Source organism: Melanotaenia boesemani, chromosome 15 (genome assembly GCF_017639745.1).
Source record: "Melanotaenia boesemani isolate fMelBoe1 chromosome 15, fMelBoe1.pri, whole genome shotgun sequence".
Taxonomy (NCBI): Eukaryota; Metazoa; Chordata; class Actinopteri; order Atheriniformes; family Melanotaeniidae; genus Melanotaenia; species Melanotaenia boesemani.
Window position 1 is genome coordinate 19,008,908 of NC_055696.1, and position 22,841 is coordinate 19,031,748.

At 38.8% G+C, this 22,841-nt stretch overlaps 1 protein-coding gene across 2 annotated transcripts; it reads left to right on the top strand.

Annotated features, from left to right (window-relative positions):
- Positions 1-412: 412 nt before the first annotated feature.
- Positions 413-22,841, top strand: sec24a (SEC24 homolog A, COPII coat complex component). 2 transcript variants are annotated; one of them, XM_042007739.1, is made up of 24 exons: positions 413-792; positions 3,398-3,994; positions 7,974-8,138; positions 8,682-8,759; positions 9,283-9,345; positions 10,017-10,180; positions 10,464-10,651; positions 10,829-10,931; positions 11,716-11,842; positions 12,596-12,705; positions 12,878-12,990; positions 13,117-13,235; positions 13,416-13,471; positions 13,640-13,846; positions 14,313-14,436; positions 15,918-16,076; positions 16,462-16,635; positions 16,732-16,842; positions 18,126-18,301; positions 18,583-18,720; positions 19,594-19,698; positions 19,954-20,046; positions 20,506-20,609; positions 21,232-22,841. In XM_042007739.1, exons 1-24 carry the CDS (start codon positions 732-734, stop codon positions 21,344-21,346), a joined length of 3,450 nt encoding a protein of 1,149 aa, XP_041863673.1. In that variant the 5' UTR covers positions 413-731; the 3' UTR covers positions 21,347-22,841. The 2 variants fall into 2 exon arrangements, with proteins under 2 accessions (XP_041863673.1, XP_041863674.1); XM_042007740.1 differs by lacking the exon at positions 8,682-8,759.

Below are 22,841 nucleotides of genomic sequence, written 5' to 3' on the forward strand. Positions count from 1 at the left end.
AATTAATGAAGACATTTTTAAAAGACAGTTATTTTAAAAAACGATATCTAACATAAAATAATCCGTATCATCTGCACTTATGACCTCTTTAGCTATACAGTTATGTGTGTGACGATCTACAAACATATGGCTGGTTAGTTTGCAATATATTCAGTTGGTCATATCATCTCAAACTCTTAATATCAGTTCTTCTAGATGCTTATAACAATGACGACTGTTAAAAATCAGGGCTGAGTTTAGCAGATATTTTAGGATTTTCCTAAATCAAACCAATGAGAAGATCTTATCAAAAAATTAAGTAGCTTATTTCATTTTGCTTACTTTTCCCCTGTTGTTTCTAGTACACTGGCAAATCCTGAGCACAGAAGGAAATGCCACGTGTACACACTGCGCATGCGATTCTTACGTTGATCCTGCTGGGTGATCCCAACTTCCGGTGATACTGGAGAAGCGTCTCACGCTACTCTGACCAAGGCCTATCGTTATCCACCCGTAGGTAGTCGAACGGGGTTTTTGGTTATAGTCATGGATTTATGATTTCGGACAGGTCACCTAATTCACTTTTATAAAGAAACTTAGAGACTTTACCTAAGAGACTACTTTGACAAAGCGCCACGTTGTTAGAGCTACAAGTTTAACCCCGCGACTGTCAGCTAGTTAGCTGGCTAAAGACTCAGCTAGGTACTCGCAAACCAAGCACCTCTAAATTAGATCCTGGTGTCTATTTCAAGATGTCAACTGCGGGGTTCAACTCTCAGAATGGGACTGGGACGGGGCAGACTTACGCAAATGGTGAGTATCATTAGAGTATAAGACTGTCTCAATGCGAAGTAGCTGACATTAGCTAACAGACGCAGAACTGAGCACTAGCGATAGTTATTTGTGTCTCTAGCTAACTGTTAGCTAACTAGCTTGCTTAGTAACGTAACGTAAGTTAGCCAAGTAAGGATGAGTTGTCAGATATGGCTACGCAAGGATAATTACAGTTAACCTGTCTTATCGTACTGAAATAACATGACTAAATTAGTTGTCATTATAAAGGTACGCTAACTGCACCAGTTTGCTACACGTAGCCTGTGTTTCCTTCTATTTAGTTTGCCGAGGTGGCAAACCAACAGGTTGATCGAGTGGTTAACAGAGATGACAATACGATTAAAAAAAGCATGTGTTCATGCTTTTACCAGAAAACATAACGGGCACAGTAAGATATACTTTAAAATAGTTCTTTAATAATTTTCCTCATGCTTTCCAGAAGGCTTGAACTTTCATCTCTTGTCACAACGGTTAACGGGCGTTTGTATGTCTTTTCTTCCGTGCCTCTCGAGTTTTTCCAGTGTGGTCTGTAAACTAGAGAGCAATATAATCTGTATATTACTTAGGTCACTCGCTTGTTTGCAATATTATTTATTTGTTTATTTATTTATTTATTTTTGCTGAACAACTTTTAACTTGTTGACGAACTGCTTCACTGTACATGTGGCACATTGGGAGTGATCCAGAAATTAAAAAACATTACTGCAGCCTGAATCAGTCATAATCATCTCTATCTTGTTCCCGTAAAAACGATCTTGACACAATCGATGACGCAGACTAAAGTATGTAGTAGCTTATCAATACAATTGACTTCTTGTGCTGTGCAAACTATCCAAACCTCTCGTTTTGAGTGCTTTAACTAACTTTCTAAAGTTGTTCATACTCATGGACCAAAATTGTACCATGCACTTTCCTTTGCACATCTATGTTTAAACAGATCTTAAAGTGTCTTAAATGTTATTAATCTAAATTTTATTTATTTGTTTTGTTTGTTTTTTATTTTTGGTCCATCTGAAAATTTCTTATAACAGAAGCAAACCATGAAAACGTGTCATTTAAAGCTGAATGCGATGAGTTTGCATGTCATTTACTTTCTGAACTATGGCATCCATCCACCAATGTGCTCATGTTCTTTATGTTTTACATACCTCAAGCGAAATGTAATGATTTTACAAAATAAAATAATCATGTCGTAATTCCACAACATGGCTGTAAAATCATGCATGAGGAAAATTAAATGTACCTATAGGAAATCTTGTGAACTAACTGTACAGTGAAATCAGTGCTTGCTTAGTCGTTGAGCTGATTTACACAACTAAATCTGGATTAATAGTTATGATTAGCTATTTTATAAACAAATGTTTTTTTGGGGGGGGGGTATAAAATATGATGAGGATGATGTCTCTTCATCTGTCCTGGCTTGTTGAGAAGAGTTGTTTTCTAATCCCTTTTCACTTTGCTGAGTTAGCTTTGCTGCTGGTTATGGAGTTCAGCTCTAAGTGGATAGTAGTGACTGTGTTTGCATTATGTGATCAGTTGCTGCAAGCAGCAACTAAATTGGGCCGCAATTTAAGCAAATTTATTTAGACAGATTGAGGATAGTGTTTTTTTTTATATATATATATATATATATATAAAGTAATGTTGACTTCATTTTGTTTTGCTTTTGGGTTTTTAGTAATTAGCATTATATTGTTGCAAAATAAATATAACTTTTTATGGTAAATATTAAGGCAAAGCAATTCCAATAGTTCAAACTTTACTGCTACTGTGTTCACCAAAGGCTGGGTCAGATTTGGCTCAAAGCTTTGTACTTGCTGTCACTGAGGGCAGAGCCTGTTGAATTAAATCCAAGTAAAGAGATTAGACTCTTGGCTGTCAGTTCATTGGTCATTTAGTGAAACTGTGAGGTTTTCACTAGGTGTTGTCACTACTTGTACTGTACCATCTGTTTTGTTTTATTAAATTTTTTTTAATGTGTGTTTTTTATTTTAATTTGCACTTTTGCACTATGAACATAAAATAGAATAGAAATGATTTATTGTTCCCCAAAGGGGACATTCGGTTGTCCAGCAGCTCACATTAAAAGGCACAGTTGTTGTTAAAAGGGATAAGAATAAATGTATTGCTTTAATTAATTAATTAAAAGACGAATTGGAAGATAAATTAGAACTTAATTTATCTCTAAAAGGGAAATTCACAAGATAAAGCACCATTAAGAGTCGGTCTTTAATGAATTTTTAAGAAAGATCCTAAGATGGACTCTGTAGCAGCTTTGGTTATATCTGTTTGGTAAGGTACTGACTTACCTGTTGAAACATGGATTCTGAAATAATAATATTAGCATTTGATGCATGAGTCAGCTTTTTTCTTCTAAACAGTGGCAGTACTGTTTAAAAGAAAGAGGAGTGTTCAACATGAAGTTGATATGGTTAATCAGGAAAAAAGCACTTTAAGATGTTTGCATGTCAGACATGGTTTTAGGTAATTGTTTTATGGGTTTGTGTCGGTTGTTTTAGTTAAGGGATGTTCAGTGCTTTGTATTTGCGCACTAACACTCGAGCATTTTCATTCTCTTCTCCAGGTCCATCACAGAATCCAGTTGCCCTTCAGCAGCTGCCAGGGGTCAGTTATGGCATGACGCACCAACCACCTTACAATCCAATGCAGGCCAAAGCTCCTGCACCCCTTGGTCCTGGACTCTACCCCACTGGGCCATACCAATCTGTTCCTCCTGTTAGCTCCTATCAGCCAGGCCCACCACTCACTTCATACCCTTCGCCTCCAGGTCAGGCTCACTTGTCCAGGCCTCCGATGGGAGGTCTTCCATCCCATACTCCTCCTCAGTCTGCTAGCCCCAGTCCTGGCCCTAGGCTGCCCCCTGCTCAAGCTACTCCTCCTCCTCCTGCTGTGTCTACTGGTAGCTACTACCCAAACCCTCAACAGCCAATGGCTCCAGCATGGCAGTACAACACAGCTAGCCCACCAATGGGGCCAGCCACTTCTATGAGCACGCACCCCAAAGCCCCTGTGACAAATCATGTGAATCCAGCTGCAAACTTAGCTACGTCTCTACCGTCGCCATCATCTGCTTACAGCTCTGCACCACCACCACATAGCACCGCCCAACTCTCAGGCCCAGGAATCCCACCCACTTCTATGCATGGATACACTCAGCCAGGTAAGAACACAAAGGGACAGCTGACAGCCAAAATTATAATGGTCACTAAATGCACAACACAGGTTAATTTTAAAATGAAGAGAGGATTACATGGAAGTGGACCAGTATTTCTCGATTATAGCAGATGAGGCCATAATGATGCAGTCAGTCTGTGGGTCAAATCACTAAAAGATTAAACATACTTGTCAGGTTTCATTAAAAACAAGCCAGTGAACTTTAAGACAATTAATCATTGCATTTTACACACACCTCATACCTAGGGCTGGGTATTGATCAAAATTTTCCGGTTCCGATACCTTCATTTCGGTGCCAGTTCCTGACGGGTACCTATTTTGGTTCCTATTTTATAATATTACCCCTTAAAGAAAATTTCATCACAAATTTTATTGCACATATTGGTTTATTCGCGCTATTTCCAGTGCAAAAATAAGAACTCAAGAGGTAAGAACTCAAACATCTCCACACTATAAACACACACGTGCAGACACACACACGTGCCAATGTAATTAACAATTTTTCTTCAAGAAAATTGACATGTCAGCCTTTTGACGGTGCTTTGCTCGGTGTCAGATGAATCCGAGCCCTCCTACAGAGAAGTCGGGAGTGGCAAAGTCGAAGTCGAGGGTGCACTTGAAGTCGACTCCGAGGCAGAACTTGTGGGAGAGAAAAGTGTGCAACTCTCCCCTCTCAAATTTATTCCATGGACCGTAATTAGATGTGTTGCTGTTCTTGCAGACGATGTTCTTGTCGCATATATTGCAGCGCGCAGTAGATGTATCATTCTTGCGAAAATATAACCAGGCTTTCGGCTTCGGCATTTTTGTAGACTTCGTCAATGCATCAAACATGGAAAGACGCTTGAGAACAAGAGGGGCGTGATCAGTTTGTGTACTTCATGCACGCGGACGTTTCAGCCAATCAGATGACAGCTACTTACACATGATAAACCTCTGGGCACCGAAACTTGGAACCGACAGACGAGGCATGTTTCAATACCAAGTAGAACCGTCACATTTCGGTCGGTGTCAAGAAAGAACCGACATTCGGTGCCCAGCCCTACTCATACGTCCCACCTGGAAGGGATTCCCCACACATTGGGGGTTGGATAAGAAGTTGGCTGGTGACTGTACACTGCTTTACTATATATCCACCACTGTTCCCTTCCTAGAACTTGCTAGCACCATTGCAGTGATGTCTTTCCCCTGTAATTGTCTTCTTTCATTGACATGTGCCATAGATATGCATATCTAGAGTTCTGATATGTTGGAGCTGGACATTGCTCTCTGCTCCTAGACTGTTGGCTGGCTGCTGCTTCTGGCTCCTTCCCAACCACACACTCACTCACTCTGAATTTGTACAAAGTTCAGATGAAACCTATGTTGTTACTGTGTGATCTTTGTGCATTGGAATGACATAACTTTCAGAAGAAAATGAAGATTTTGATTTGAGTTTTTGGTTCTTGTTTTGTTGCTTATATGATAAATACTGATGATGCAAACCTAAATGCACACAAATTTATATCTGAGGTATTGGTAAATTTTTGATTTGTTGTGGTTGTTGGTATGTTAGTTTCCTGCCTTGCCAGTTAAGGCTTGTATTATCTGAAACAAAATAACAGAAATAGAAATGCTTAGTAACATTTTATGGCAACAGGAAGTTGGCTGTATTACACAGCGTGTGCTTGTTGAATGTTGGTGTTGCAATTTGTTCAGACCTCAAAGTCTGACTGATTGTGTTCTAGTGAATCCTGAGATTTCAGCTATTAGTGAATTACTTGCACAGATCATGTGTTCACTACATCTGTTGGCAGGATATGTCTCTAATAAAAATGATATAATCAAAATGTCAGGATGTCTTTTTTAAGTCATTTCTTGATTTTTAAATTTGAACATTATGTTAAAATATTCTGTTTAGTGAGGTACAGAAATTTATTTGCATGACCTTGGTTCACCTGGAATTAAGTCACAAAGATTTGTCTGTCTGAATAAAAGTAAAATAGCTGCTATGACGTGTAAATCCGCTGTGTACACAGTGTATTCTTAGACAGTTTTTAATTTGACATTTTTGCTATACTTTTTTGATATTCTTGATTATTCCTTAAATTCTTTATTTTTACTCAAAATTTTTGAACTCCTTAAGTTTTTCTGTTGTGGCCATGATGATAATCATCCAGAAAAGCTGCAATTTAAGACAGTGAATGCTTAGTTAACTATATTTTGCACAAAAGTGAACATACCTGCTGCATTTACTGGTCTCTCTATTAATCAGTTTTTAAACACTCAGGTGTCTTCTAGCTGGTTTGCCAGTGGAGACGGAGGTGTTGTAGCTCTGATATTAGCTGGCTGTAGATTAGTAGCGCCACCAGCTGCTGTTGCCTGTACTTACAGCTTATAATGTTACACCTCTGTAATGTCTTGTATCTGTCTTACACTGGATATCGGCCAGCAGGGCAGAACTGTTTTACGTATCAGTGATGTGAACATAATTCTGATAGATTCCGATACTTGAGATTTAGGTACCTGCTGATACCGAGCACTGATCCAATACGCATTATTTTAATGAGAGGTCTTTTTAAATTATAATTTTACTGAATAACATTTATTATAGACTTTGTTGTACAATATTGTCGTTACTATAATTCAATGGCCTAAACTATAAAACATGAATGTTGTGTGTGTATCGGTTTAAGAACTGGTAAGGGAAACGCCTAAATTTCGACAAGCCTCTCTAATATCACTAAAAACTTTTACGCTCTCATGAGGTGGTTTGGTGTAGATGCAGGAGGAGATAGAAATCTTTTTACAAATAAAAAAAACAAAAAAAAAAAACTGCCATCGTTTCAAAGCACAACAGCGAAATGCAGAGTTTTTTAAGGAATTAGAAATCTCCATCCTCCTTGAAATGTGAGACAAGATTTTATGAGAATAACAGCTAATGTGCCAACAACCTTTAAATGGAAACACTTGCAATTGCACTTTTTCAAAATTTTAGAAATATCGCTTTTATTTTGCGAAAAATTGTAATGGAAATGCAGCTATAGATTGCTACATGACATCTTTTAATTAATTGAGTAAATCAATACAAATCAAAGAATTTCTGTTAAAAAAGGCTTGAAATTGGACTTCATGTGCGTTTTCCACAATGGACAGGGGCTGGTCATCCTGAAAAATAAATTATGTAACTTTTTTTTTGCAGTGGCTTTTTGGCTTTCTTTAGTGAATTGCTCACGTTTTTTAAAGCTTTTGATTTGCCAGTGTTTGTTTATCCGGCTGTTCGCTGCGTTATTTCAAACTCCTTGTGCTCCTTCACATGATGGCAACCCAAACGCTTTATAAGGTTGCTGTTGTTAAATGTGGCGGCATTTTTGCCACCTCTGGAAACTTCAGCCCTTCACTTTAAGCATGTTTCTATTTTGCTAGTGGGATTTTCTAATGAGTAATAATGCCAAATTACTGACATAGCACTAATGCTAAATGTTAGCACTACAGTGGCTCATGTGCAGCTACTACTTCTCTTACCAACTCAAAACAATTGTCACACAAGATGACAAAACGTCCTGTGTCTGTGTGTTGTGGGGTTGGCCAGGAAAAAAAGAATTAGGATTCAGTTTCTGTGGTATTGGATGGTATTTAGAGAGAAATACTCGCCGACCCTGATCCTCTTACTTCTGGCAGGATCTGCAAGTATGTCTGATGCTAATATCAGTATCGGCCCAGCTCTAGCTAACTCTATCTGAAGCATGCCCTACCGTGCTCTCATGAAATTCACAGGTTTTTTTTGTGCTGCCTAAAAGAAAATTATTTTAAAAAAAGTACTTGTACAAGACATTATTTCTGTTAAACAAAATAGGACGTGTAAAAAAGTTTTTATTTCCTTAAAACTGATCACTGTTTTTGAGCACTTTGTACTAAAAAGGTAATAAATTAATCTGAAAATAAACCAGGGAATCAAAATTTATAATTCTTTTGATTTTTATTAGGCATTGTACCTCCACCAGTGAATCCCCTGGCTCCCAACACATACCAACCAAACAGACCTGCCTATGGACCCCCACTTACAGGACCACCTCCAGCCATGAAACCTACACCGCCTCCCCCTGCACACCCAATGGCCAATGCCACACCTCCACCACTCAAAGCAGATGGTGAGTATTTAGTCTTAAATAGATTGAGCAGCCTTGTTCTTCAGGCAGCAAATGCAAACAGGGATTAAAAAATCTGCAAAGTTTTGGGACTAGAGTAAATTATAGCAGAGGTCCCCAATCCTGGTCCTCAAGGCCCACTATCCTACAGGTCTTAGATGTCTCCCTGCTGCAACACACAATCAGGTATGTTGCAGCAGGGAGACAGCTAAGACTTGCAGGATAGTGGGCCTTGAGGACCAGGGTTGCGGACCTCTGAGTTGGAGTGTTAGGTCGAGGAAATTGAACCAGTTTGGCCTTGAAGGTTGTGAAATCACTCATTCTGTGTGACACAGTATCAAAGTTACAGTTATGTTTAAAATAAACTTCACCCACAGAGGAAGAATTCATCATACGTTTTGTGTTTGCTGATTACAGAGTGACATCTCCTCCTGTGCCCATCATGATATTGTATCACTGTGCTTCTAACTTTGTGTTCTTCCGTAAACAAATCATTTTTGTTCTGTACTCTTTGTTGTTTACCTCCCTCCTCCTTACACATGCCAGCTCAGTGTGGGGGTGCTGTCAACAATGCTCTCTCTCCTTCTGAGCCCAACTGCCAAGAAGGGGATATTGAATGTCCAGGTGTGACTAAATCATTAGCTGTCTGGTGTCATTATTGTTAGATGTTGTCAGTTTTGTGGTGCCGATCCTGTCCTCGCTGTGTTGTTCTTCATTGTATCTATGGATGCACACCCCCCCCCCCATCCATTATAGCGACGGCAAACTCGAAGCTCTGCAGAATCAGTACAAAACTGAGCTTCTTTTATTTATTTTTTTATAGAACAATAAATAAAAAGACCAAACTAATAGAATTTTAAGATGGCATGCTTTAAACTCTGTATTATGTGCTTGTGATTCTGGATTTCTTTTGTATCAGTGTGCATCCTTGGTAATATTTAATTTTTATAGTTTTCTAGTTATGTAGTTCCTCCATATTGTGCCTCTGACGCATAAATAAAAAGTTGTTGCTGTTTTAGTACTCCTTGTGTTCATCTGTCCTTTGACTTGCACTGCAGTTCACTTGACTCCATCTTTAGCACATCTTGTTAGCAAATAGCAAAGTTTCTCTAATATTCATATTGCATCTTTGTTTGCTTTGATACAGGAGCTGTAGCTGGCAATGGCCCACAAGCATCCAGCAATTATAATCATGTTGACAACAAAATGGGTAAGGGCCCTTTCTGCCACAGGGAGTATTATATATCATCCACCTGCATGTTAAGGTTTAAAATATGGGTTTTCAAAATGGATATGCTGGCAAATAGTCATCTATATGGTTTTTGGTATGAATATTGGTTCTGGCTGGTTGTAACCAAGTACAAACCTTACATTTAAAAGCGAAGTCTTGGATTGTATGCTTTTTGATGTAATTTTTCAAAACCCATGAAAATGAACTAAATTAACATTAACTATACACGGTCCGTTAATAGTTTATGCCATAGACCTCTATGGATTTTGTTTTTAGAAAATATAACCAAACTACTAAACAAAGCAATGCAATAAATGGCATGTACCTTCACTATTCACTATTTTTAACTCATTAACCAGTCCTTCAAGTTCTCTGCTACTATAAATACTTATTTGCCATAAAGGCACGATTAACTTGCAGATAATTGTTCTCTAAATGCTCCATTTACTCAAATTTCAGTAAATTTGAACCACAGTGTGTGTGTAGGTGCTTTGAGCATAAAACTACTGGGAAGTTAGGGAAGCTGCTAAATTTTGGTCTGATGCCATTTTGGGTTTGGCCTTTTTTGAAGGGTTTCATGTTTTCTATAATCACAGTAAAAAAAATTTCATTGTAAACTGAATTCACTCATGATCCTTCTTCATTCACAGCTGGCTTGACTCAGCCTGGACCACCCGGTCGGCACTCGGGTCACTACCCTTCCCTTCCTCCTGGGTACCAGAACACCTCGGCTCCCCACACATCACCCCCCATGCACCCTGCGATGCAAGCTGCCACGCAACCATACACTCAAGCACCTCAGCCATACCAACAGGTTAGAGGAAAGTCAGTGTCACACTAACGTAATTTAACAGTCTGCATACATGGTTTACTCTTTTGTAGTGCACGTGTGCTTACATGTAAACTCAGGAGGTTCTGACAACATGGAAACCTGACTCACATAGTTTGATTTAAAAAAAAAAAACGATTTTAGTTGTTTTCTATTTTCCTTTACACCAGTAAGTTATGTAGAAGTGGTTTTCCCACCCATGATTAAACAGGAATCACTAGTTTTTGGTGAATCTGTAACTGTAAGTTTGTTGCTTTACTGTCTCTAGCTGCCTGGTGGCCCAGGGCCTGCCCAGCTGAGCCCATCATTGGCAGCAATGAGCCTGCAGTCCAGCACCCCAGAAGCCCTGAGAGTGGTCAACCTGTTGCAAGAGAGGAACCTACTGCCACCAAGTCCAGTTCCAGCACCAACACCCTGCCTTCCCCAGGACCTGCAGAGGCTCAACTGCAGCCCAGAGTAAGTTGTGATAAACTAGTACAAGATGTTTATATTTGGACTGTGCAGTTATCATTTAAAACTGATTGTTTTTTGCTGTGCAGCAAATATACAGTACCTAAAAAACGAACTGTTTGCTTTAGTTGGGTATCCTTTGTGCAGTTTGTTCACACCAAGTCTTTGTTTGTTTGCCACCAGGGTTTTCCGTTGTACACTGTCCAGCATCCCTCAGACCCAGTCTCTGCTTAGTAAAGCTAAAATGCCGCTGGGTCTGCTGCTGCACCCCTTCAAAGACCTCTCGGTAACAACTCAAGTTAATATTTAATGTTCATATTTTCTCGCTCTGTTTACACTTTAATTGACATCTTTTGCAGAATTTATTTCTTGGATCTCTTTTAAAGCATTAAACAGATTAGTTTAAAGGTGTGTTTCCCAAACTAGGGGGCAGACATTGCAACAGACTTTGCAACATCTAACTGTTTTCTAACTGTAAGTCACCAAAATTATATTTACTGGGTTACACGGTAACAATAAACAGTCTCAATCTTTTACTTTGATCAGTATCTTAAATGGCTGTTTTGTTCCTGTCAGGTTACAATTAAAGACATGTACTGTATATCCAAACAACTTGGGGGATACACCAGTACACAACCACTGCAACTCCAGTTTCCTGGTTAAAGGCAGTTCTCAGGACTGAGTCTACAATTATTTTGAGGGAATTTGTGTGATATTAGGTTTTGTCAGGAGCAGTTTTAGCATAATAACTTTCAACTCAACATCATAAGTAATCTAAGATTTAACTCAGCTTTCTTCCAATAAGATTTACCAGCCATTTGAGATTGGGACTGGTTACAAATTATTTTTACTTTTTTTCCACGATAGGTGTGACTGAAAACACCCCTTTGCAAAAAATCTGAAAGTCAGTTGTCTCATGTTCCTGCGTTGTTCAAGGACACAAGCGATGTTGTGCAACTTGAACAACAACAGAAAAGCTTCATAAATGCCAGTTACGATAATCTAAAAACAAGAACATTAGTTTTCTTTTCTGAAAAAGTTATTTCTGCTGTCTGGTTTTGTCATTGCAGCAACTTCCTGTGGTGACATCTAGCACCATTGTCAGGTGTCGGTCCTGCAGAACCTACATCAACCCTTTTGTGTCTTTCCTGGACCAGAGAAGGTGGAAGTGCAACTTGTGTTATCGAGTTAACGATGGTAAGAGTGTGTGTGTGAATGGGTGAATGTGACATGTGGTGTAAAGCGCTTTGAGTGGTCAACCTGACTAGAAAAGTGCTATATAAGTACACTTCATTTCATTTTATTTCATTTCAAGAAAGCGGAGGGTGACAAGTGAGATGGGAGCATCTGACAGCGCTGCTGTCTGTTGGATGTCTGGAGGCACTTTCGGATATATTTTCAGATAAATACAGCTCAGCCACAAAATGCATTCCAAGAAATGAGTTGGAAAAATGACAGAGCAAACATTTTAGGGCTGGGATATACTTGCTGTTAACACAAGCACACACGCCAACGTTCGGCTATGTCTGTGTATATATTTGCTGCGAATGACAGAAGCACGAGCTGGAGGTTACAGCTAGGAGCTGTGCACAGCACTGCAGGACTGTGTACTGTCAACGTGAGCGGCCTGCGTACCTAACAAACTCTAGGAAAACGCGGCAGCCATGACATATACTTGGACGTGTTGCTAACAGCAAGTATATCCCAGCCCTTACTAAGTATTGTATCCTCTAAAATAGTACTTCTGTTTTATGTATGTTTTATAGTGTGTGAGGATTTTGTTTTTAGATTTGAATATAAACTAAATCTGCCTTGTTAGATGATTACTGTTTTGGTGAACTTAGAACAAATATATTGAATTTGTACATGTAGTAATTATCCCTCACTTCTTAGCAGAGAGGGTAAAAAACTTAACAAGAAAACCTCTCAATGTTGTGTGTTTGTCTGTAGTTCCAGAGGAGTTTATGTACAACCCAGTCAGCAGATCATATGGAGAGCCACACAAAAGACCGGAGGTCCAGAACGCCACTATTGAATTCATTGCTCCTTCAGAATACATGGTAGGTTTGTTCAGCTTCATCAACTTATTCTATATTTTTGTAACAGTGGTGTTACATGTTGTAAATATTTAAAATTTAATAAACATTTAATATTTTTTATTTCAACATGTGCTTGTTATTTTCTGTTTATTTTGCTTGAAGTTACTTATGTTGACCTGGATGTTTTTTGCAGCTGAGACCACCACAGCCTGCTGTTTATCTCTTTGTTCTGGATGTGTCCCACAATGCAGTAGAGACTGGGTATCTGAATGTCTTCTGTCAGTCCCTGCTGGACAACATCAATGCGTATGTACAACATTTGATTTTAAATGGTTTCAGGTCTTTGATATCAACATAACTATCAGGATAAGAAGATTATCTAATCATTTAAATGTAAAGCTTCATCAGAGAATGTGTGTTTGTGTGTCCTAGGCTTCCTGGAGACTCACGGACAAAAGTAGGCTTCATTACTTTTGACAGCACCATCCATTTCTACAACCTCCAGGAGGGGCTTTCCCAGCCACAGATGCTCATCGTGTCTGACATTGAAGGTGAGACGCAGCTGACAGTGAAGGCCACACTTATTATTGCACCAGCTGTCTGCAAACTTACTGCACCAATTTATAACCTTTATAAGCTATCAGACTACTGCTTTTCAATTCTTTTTCTAAATAGATATTAATATCAATGTAAAACAATTTTTCTTTAATATAATCTTGTTCACTTCACAGATATCTTTTTACCGACACCAGACAGCCTTCTAGTAAACCTCAATGAATGCAAGGAGGTAATATACCTTAATGCTATTTTTATTTTAAATCTTCATATTTACCCCAACATGTTTTTAATTTTGGTCATTTCACTTTTTTTTACTTTGTAGATTGTAAGATTTATTAACACTATATTTAAGTGGTAAATATTTAAACTTGTACTGAATTTTTTTCCTGTTTTCCAGCTAGTGCAGGATCTGCTGAAGAGCTTGCCGAATTTATTTCAGAAGACAATGGAGACTCAGTCTGCTCTAGGATCAGCTCTGCAGGCAGCCTTCAAATTGTTGTCACCCACTGGAGGGCGCATGTCTGTCTTTCAGACACAGCTGCCTAACCTCGGTGTGGGTGCACTCCAGTCCAGGGAGGACCCCAACCAGCGGGCATCTGCCAAGGTATAAGTTACATTGATGAGTTTTCTCAAGGACATCCGTGAGAAGTGTGTTGAAGATCATAACACTGTTTAAAAAGAAAAAAAGCGATATTGAAAAATGGTGTATTATAGAATTCTGTATCCACGTTTTGTGCCAGTTGATGGTGTATAATGCAACAAAGTGATGTTTGGCAATCATAATAGAAATCAGAAAGAAGAGACTGATCCATGCTTTCTAAATGAAGGAGTACGTTTGGCCAGTAATAATGCACGTCAGCCAAGTGTAAAACTAACACCAGCAGCATCGGTGTTGGTAATATAGAAAAGATTCCACCTGGCAGTACTGGGCGAAAGGCGGCCAGTGCTTCAACTCAAGCAAATAGACAACACTTCACAATTTATGGTATTATTTACAGGAACTCAAAGTCTTTACTGAAGTCTGTTGTAGCTAATAACTTTAGTTTTCCCCTGATGTGTTTACATTTTAGGAAATCCAGCACTTATCGCCTGCAACAGACTTCTACAAGAAGCTGGCTCTGGACTGCTCTGGCCAGCAGGTGGCTGTTGATCTTTTCATGCTCAGTGCTCAGTACTGTGACCTGTCCTCACTTGGTAGGTATCAGGCTCATTGATTTGAAGGAAACAATGCCGAAAAATATTGACGTTAAACAGTGTATGTGGTGTGGATAATGCCCATCATGCTATGAGTTAAGTATCTGGATTGCAGAATTCTTCTTCCATAGGAATGCGATATTGGTGACATTTGTCAGTAAAGGAGCCAGCTTGTTTTTCTCTTTCTGTGATTCTTCCTAATTTATTTGTTTTCTTGAATCCACTCAAAGACTTTGATGGTAATTAAAGAAACCAGGGGAAATTCTGTGGCATTGTGTCTGAGAAACCAAACAGTAAACTAATGGAGGTCCCTGTAATTTCTACACAAGCCCATAAATACAAGCTTATAATTATCCAGCAATCTAACATTGACAATACAGAACCGATACAGCTGATTTTCTTCTTCATAATTTTGTTGTGCATGAAGGGACCATACATACCATCAGCCAAGGCCGGGGTCTCCAACTCCGGTCCTCGTGAGCTACTGTCCTGCAGGTTTTAGATCTTTCCTACTATAACTCCTGCACAAGCCTGTTAATGACCCAGTGATTTGAGTCAGGTGTGTTGCGTCAGGGTAGAATCCAAAACCTGCAGGACAGTAGCTCACGAGGACCGGAGTTGGAGATCCCTGAGCCAAGGGCTAAATTTAAGTTAGTCCTGGATTTGAAAAATGAATATATGGGAGTTACCAATCTAGAGGCCAGCAAATCAGTTTTGAAATGAGAGCACTGTTCAAATACCCGTGTAATGAATATCAGTCAGATCAGTGTCCATCTATTTGGCTATTATAACTTTCAGTTACAATGAAACGAGTCATTGTGTTAATTTAAAAATATACATTATCTGTTAATTTTCCTTTAGGTATGTTTCCAAAATCTTTTGTCATCTTAAAAAATATTTTTTAACTGGTTCTTTTTACCTTTTTTTTGACAATTCCTCCATTGCAGCTGTGTTTATACAACACAGATTTCTGTAGAGAAATCAGGTTTTACTCTGGTTATCAAGTACCAGCTATGTAATCAAATGAGTAATGATAGTAACTGAGGTATAACAAAGGTGGCACAGCAAGAATACAGACCAAAAATATCAGATGGTGCTCAATAGCTGAGTTTTAAGGGTGCTAAGCACATTGGTGTTTGTCTTGAGTTATGGTGTAATGTTTCAGAGACTTGTCCTTTTTGGTTTGGCAAATAAATGTTAAGTTAAAACTCTTCAATGGAAAGTAATTATAATAATATGTACCAGTTATATGAGATTTGTCTCTTCTTCTCTCTTCTCTTCTATTGACATTTGGCATTTCAAATAAGAACCAACTATTGCCACTCCATAACTGTTGATGCAGAAAATATTGAACTAACACTCAGCACCCTGGCCTTTGACTGATCCTCTATTTCCACAATGCTTAATGTTTGGGGAAAAAAATCACAATAAGGGGTCAGTATATTTGATTCTTTATCTCTCTTTGGCTTGCTCTCTCTCAGGGTGCATATCCAGATACTCGGCAGGAAGCATTTATTACTACCCCTCCTACCACCAGCAGCACAACCCAGGTCAGGTGGAGCGCTTCCAGAGGGATCTGAAGAGATATCTGACAAGAAAAATTGGCTTTGAGGCTGTTATGAGGATACGTTGCACCAAAGGTTTGTGGCACAAAGTTTCTAGAAATATCATTAGGATCACCCTATTTCTCATGTTCTCTTTGCATAATTATCTGTTTTTTTTCAGTGTCTGTTGTGGCTTACAATAAGCATTACTTACAGTCATGACTCATGTTCATAGGTTGTTCAACTGTTTGAAATATACCAAAATTACCGTTTAGAGCTCTGAGCAAAAAGGTTGGATTACATCTTTAATATTTCAGGGAGATACCAATAAACAGTTCAGCCTTTACAGCTATGGAGTACGTTAAAATATTTCTGACTGTGTTAAAGAATGAGCTGATATTTTCATTTTCGTTGTGATTTGGAGTTGAGTCTTTTTTTTGAGTCCAATTTAACTGATCTTTGTCTCTCCGTCTTCCTGCAGGTCTGTCCATCCACACGTTCCACGGAAACTTCTTTGTGCGCTCCACAGACTTGTTGTCCCTCCCTAACGTCAATCCAGACGCTGGCTTTGCAGTCCAAATGTCCATTGAGGAAAACCTAGATGACATGCAGGTTGTTTCTTTCCAGGCTGCTCTGCTGTACACCTCCAGCAAAGGTACACACTCTGCCGGAGAAGGCTGTCTTGAATTTCATAAATCAGAAACTACGTCTTTATTATTTTGTGTTGAATAACACAAGTTGTTTCTCACAGGAGAGAGGAGGATCCGTGTGCACACTTTGTGTCTTCCTGTTGTCAATTCTCTGTCGGATATCTTTGCTGGGGCTGATGTTCAAGCAATCACTGGGCTGTTGGCTTGTATGGGTAGGTACTGCACGTTGTATGGGTTGTGAAATTAGGTTACATAATTTAGTCTTACAACTGAATGCTTCAGACTGTTGGATTGCAAAAGGAATGACTGTTTTTCCATGGAGAATAATTTACTCCGACGCTGTGCATAATTAATCCATATCCAGTCAACAAAGATTTGCTTATATGAAGACGTTAAGCCCGCAGGCGTCGGCCTCGAAATCATGAGGGTTTTCTGGAAAACTTCAATGTGCTTGCTGAAACCTTAAACATCTCAGCCTCTGAAGAAACTAGAAACACTGAGCGCAGACCTCCGCCTAGCCATTGTCTTTTTTTTTTTTTTTTTTTAAAGTTGAGCTTCCATCAGGAATGTTAGGATTAACATTGTTCTGTGTATTTTTTCCAATGTTTGGGGAATTTTCCAAAGTATTGCATCATATCAAACTTGTATGTGTGTGTTTGTGTGTATTGTTGGATAAAACATAGGTTTAATCATCACTAACAACACTGTAAAATTATTGCTTTTCCCTTCATCAAATATAAGATTAGGGCGTTCCATCTACTTCACTGTTTTATTACCACTAACAGATGGCGATGAGTGGCGACAGTTGTAGTTGCTTAGCAACCATCACATAATGAGTAGTCCAGTATGTCTGGGCTCGTCGGAGAGCACTGATATTCCTGACATGATTTTGTCATAGTGAACATCAGCTGGAGGAGAACATAATGACTCGAACATTGAGGTGTGAATGATGCTCATGACCGTTTCACATAGTGCTGTGATGGACAACTTACTGATACTGTTGAAATCCCAACATTTGACTTCATTTATTTGCAGTTTAAATGTTGCTCCACGTTGATCCATCCACCCAACCATTTGTATTGCTGCAGATTATTCTGTAAACTCATCCTACTTTTCAAGTTTAGTGACATTTAAAAGCTGCAGCGATGTAGGGATGATGCTCTTGATGTAGGATTTGAGGAATTATTCAGATCAGAAACAAACCTGGGGGCCTCCTCCTAACAGCCCCATTCTTTGAAGTACATTACCATAAAGAGTAGAGGTCGTTTCAAAATGTTTCTTCCCTGATTTTTTGTTTTGTTTTTTTGTTTTTTTTTCATGCTTCTGGTAAAAATTAGAATATTCAATTTATGGAAAAACTTTTGTTTTCCTTTCTCTGCTTGTGCAGTTGCTACAGTTGAGCAACAGAAAATACAAAACATTAAAAATAGATGATTGAAAGAAATAGCTGAAGTCCTCCCTGTCTCCCAACAACTTCATCTGTGTCTCTCTCCAGCTGTGGACCGCTCGGTGACCGCCAGTCTGAGTGACGCCAGAGATGCGATGACCAACGCTGCTATTGACTCACTGACGTCTTTCCGGCAGTCGGTGTTGACCGTCCAGCAGCCAGGCCTGCTCGCTCCAGCCTGCCTCAGACTCTTCCCGCTCTACGTCCTCGCTCTGCTCAAACAGGTAACCTCTTTTAACATAACAGTCATTGTAGCGCAACAACACTGTTGGCTACCGCTTTCGTATACTAGAAATCTCCAAACCGCTTTTCCCACTTATGTGCCTTGACTCAACCCCAGATTTGTAACAAACAAGGATTAAATTACTACTTCCTTCACTTGAAGACCACAAATCAAACTAAAATAACCATAAATAACATCAAGAAATTCCTTCTGCTCATTAGATCTGATATTGGAGACCATCAGATTGAGTCATTATTGATCCTGTTTATGTGAACCCTGCAGAAAGCGTTCAGGACAGGCACCAGTACCAGGCTGGATGACCGAATATTTGCCATGTACCAGTTGAAGTACCAGCCTCTGGCCTACACCATGTTGATGATCCACCCTGCTCTCTACCGCGTCGATGATCTGACGGATGAGGTGAGGATAATGACATATTAGTAGCTAGACAGATTTTTTTAAATGTATGACTACGTGGTTTGAGCATAAAGCAAAATATTATGTTTCCATGGTGTATATAAAAAAGTAGATGAATATCGTTTTAGTTTTTTTTTTTTTTCCCCAGGTGTTTTTAAAAGTCAGTGTTAGAGTTGCACCAATCTACAATTTTAATTTCTGATCCAGTTTTGTTGTTTGAATGAGAATATCTGAGCTCTGTTATTTAAACTATAACATAGATATGAAGCCATACCTAGTTTAGTCCTGCAGCAGGGAAATGACCAAACTTTAGCCACAAGACAATGGCAAACATGAAAATCTCACATAATGAAAAAAGGGGTTTGTAATTAAAGTTGTAAGAGAGCCTCAGAATGTGATGGTAGATCATGATATTTAGGAAAGTTGTTTAATTCTGTGTTTTATTGGAACCCTAATTCTCTGTGTAGATTAAAATCTAAAAATTTACATTTTTATATATTATATACATACATATTTATATAAAGTAAAAATAACTGAATAAATACAGGTTTTAACATCTTTTAAACTGTTATAGGAGCTTTTATCTGTATTTGGTGAAGCTAACTATAATATACTTGTCGTTAAGATGGTTGGAGTACAGCAGTCAGTGTGTTTCCTTGATGTTAAATAAAGCCTAATTGACTAGCAGGCTCAGTGGCAGGCCTTGTGTCCACCTGTACAGTATATTTAAACTCTGAGATATATCTATAATCTGATCTGCAAATGGTGCCAATACTGGAGCATGATGCCAGTATTGCATTGGTTTATTCTCAGCTCTAGTCAGTGCCACTAAGTAATCTTCTCTTCCCTTCCCTGTCTTTTCTTCCCTGTCTTCAGGGGGCTCTGAACATCAACGATCGTACCATCCCCCAGCCCAGATTGCTGCAGCTGTCTGTGGAGAAGCTCGGCAGAGAGGGAGCTTTCGTCATGGATGCTGGAACGGTACGTTATAAAATATGAACATAAACGAGCTTACAAAGCCAAAGTTGATGTTTTACGTTTTGCTGGATGTTTGGCAAAAATTCAACTTTCTTCATAAGAAATCATTTTACCGTGCACTTTGTGTGCTAATGCATTTTGTGGCACAAAGGTTTGTTGGTCCCTGTTTAATCTGTAAATGTGGACAGCTCTGTGATGAAACCTTGCTCATTACTTAATTAAAATATCAATGTTTTTTTTATTTTTAAATCCCAAAAGGTGATGTATCTTTGGATCGGACGCAACTGCCACCCCAACTTCCTCACACAAGTTCTGGGAGTTCCAAGCTACGCTGCTGTGCCTGATAACCTGGTAGGATACGTCATAATGCAGTTTCCACAATCACCATTCAGTCTCTGCGCTCCAAATTTATATTTGTCTGAATGTACTCGAAGACGCCATATAAGCAAGTTTTGTTAAAGTTTCTAGTGTTACTTTTTCTGTAAGCGTAAATAGTTTTTCTTTAAACTGAGAACGTTAAAATGATTAGAACAAGCAGTTTATATCCAAAACCACTGTGGGTCCCCCTCCTCGTCACTGCTGTGTTCACCTCAATGTTTCTATGGTAGCCCAGAAAGGACAAGTGAGAGGCTTCTAGAGAGAGTTTGACATTGTTTCCTGCATTATTTGAAGGAGGGGATCTAATTGAGTCTCATTACATCCTTTAACTTAAACACAGCAGAGCTGCAGTTTTGCTTATTTCATTTGAATGTTTTTTTCTTTAATTTTCCACCTTGGTAATGATTAAAAGCTCGGTTGTTCTCCTCTCAGTATCTCCTCCCAGAACTGGACACTGCTGAGTCACAGAGAACCAGAGCTTTTGTTGGGTGGCTCAGGGATCAGAGGCCGTTCTTCCCTTCCCTCCACATTATCAGGTGGGTAACAAACCTTGCTGGATTTTATCCCTTTGTATCCCTCTGAATTCAGTGCCATATTAAGTCTACACAGACACACAGCCACTTCAACATACTACATACCTGTTTAGCCTGATTTTTGGGAGTGGAGATGTGAAAGCAAATAAAAAGGTGAGCACTGCCCAACTGAAATCCCTGCTGTCTTTCACAACTTGACAGCACTTCACAATTATTTATTCAGATTTTTTCATTTTAAACAATAAAAAAAAAACAAAAAAAACACTACCTGTCATAATTTAGGGTTTATTAAAAATATATTTATTTAAACCACTGGTGTTAACAGTACAATAGATTTATGTTCTCATAGTAGCTGCTTGGTTTAGCAGCCGTGAACATCTCTCAACACTTTGACAGGCATCCACTGTGTAAACGTGGATGTTGATCCTACAAAAGGCAGGCGAAGAGGAGAGCTGCCGGTTGCTTAACACGGATGTTCAGGGTTGGATTTAAAAATGAGTTTTGTTTGTGTTTATATTAAAAGGAAAAGAAGGAAAGATCTGAGGCTAATTTGAATGTCTTCATACATCAAAGCGAAAAATGACGTATGCTAACTTTTTTTTCCACCCTGTGTTCCTGACCTCAGGGATGAGAGCCAGCTGAAACCCAACTTTATGCAGAACATGATCGAGGACCGGACAGAGTCGGCCCTGTCGTACTACGAGTTCCTCCTCCACCTCCAACAGCAAATCTCCAAATAATCTTCAGTGAGATAGTTGAAACAAGGAGACGTTGGAGCAAGGACATGCATCATGTGTATGTGTGTGCGTATATATGTATATGTGTGTGTGTGTGTGTGTGTGTGAAAGCAGTTAGAGGCATACTCAAAGATGCCTCCTGCTCCACCTCTGGATGTGGTCCACCATGATCTCTGAGAAGAAGCCGAGCGACGGACGATGCAAAGACGCAACAGAGACTTGATTCTGTTGGAATCTGGCACTTTTACTACCAGCTGAAGCAACGTGCTGGAGGAAAATTCAAGCAAGAAGTCGATGATTAATTATGTCAGTGATTGAATGAATCAGTGTTTATTCTCATAGAACAATGCTGTTAAGCTGAGGTATCATTTGGATACAGTGCAGGCAAACAGGTGTGTTAAGTGTTCTTTGTTTAAAAAGCACAGTCTTCAGTAATATAGTCAAACATATGTTTGTATGCGAGTATCACTGTTTAAGATTAGTTTCTGAGGAAAGTTAGTGCTCTGAGACTGTTTTTGGTGTCACCTGGAGTATTTGTGTCCACAACACCCGAGCTCTAACAACACTCTAAACATTGTACCTGACTTATAGAGCGTGTGCTTTTTATTTGACAGTCATTATAATCGTGTGTTGAACAAATTCTTGAAGGCGGACAGCACCCGCTGTCTGCGCTGCCTGGAATGTGTTTACTGGCAGTGGAAAGTTGTTTCATGGGTCTGATCTGTCCTTCAGAAACCGTCTGTCATCTTTTCTCTCTGGACTTTCAGAACACCGCTGATGACATCGCTGTTCTCTATTTTTTCGGATTGTTTAATTTATGAGACTCCCAATCTGATTAAATCCTATAATTGCCTTGTATGGGAACTCACTTTTTATTTTTAAACCTCAGTTTAAGATACAGACTCTATATACAAAATATTTTAATATAATAGGATATTGGAAATTCTTTAACACAGACGTAACAAAGCCATTGTGATCTTTTAATCCTGCTTATTGATACTTGTATATTGAAAAGACAACATTATATATAGGTGAAGAAATGCTGATGATTTTAGTATAAACATGAAGTTGAAATGACGCTAAGAAAATAAAATGTTTGGGACTTTTTAAACGTAGTTTGTGTGTTGGTGAGTGAACAGTGTTGATTCTGTGAAGACAAACTCATGGACCAAATATGCAGTTTTCTCTCCCGTTGAGTTTGAATTAAGATTTCTGATTTGGGCTGATTTCATACGGTTTGTAATCTATGTATTATATAGGAAAAATGTATTTAGGAAGAAATATGTTTTAGTCTTGCACAAAACCTGATAATAAAAATAGTTTTGATTTTTTTTTTTTTTTTTTTTTTGGAGTGCAGTTTGAGTATGCATGTACATGACTTAAGTTAATAATCTCAAATATTAACTTAAGTCCTAAGATTTAAAAAGCCTAGAAGCAACATTGATTTAAATAACAGTGACTTGTAACTGCATCTGAGATCAAAATAGTTAATGGATGA

What these genes read in the sequence shown, in the direction of transcription:
- sec24a (XM_042007739.1), top strand. Translation starts at nt 732, where the DNA reads ATGTCAACTGCGGGGTTCAACTCTCAGAATGGGACTGGGACGGGGCAG. An exon ending in ACCTCAATGAATGCAAGGAG is followed by an intron (nt 13,472 to 13,639) that starts GTAATATACCTT and finishes CCTGTTTTCCAG; the next exon opens with CTAGTGCAGGATCTGCTGAA. An exon ending in CTGTGACCTGTCCTCACTTG is followed by an intron (nt 14,437 to 15,917) that starts GTAGGTATCAGG and finishes GCTCTCTCTCAG; the next exon opens with GGTGCATATCCAGATACTCG.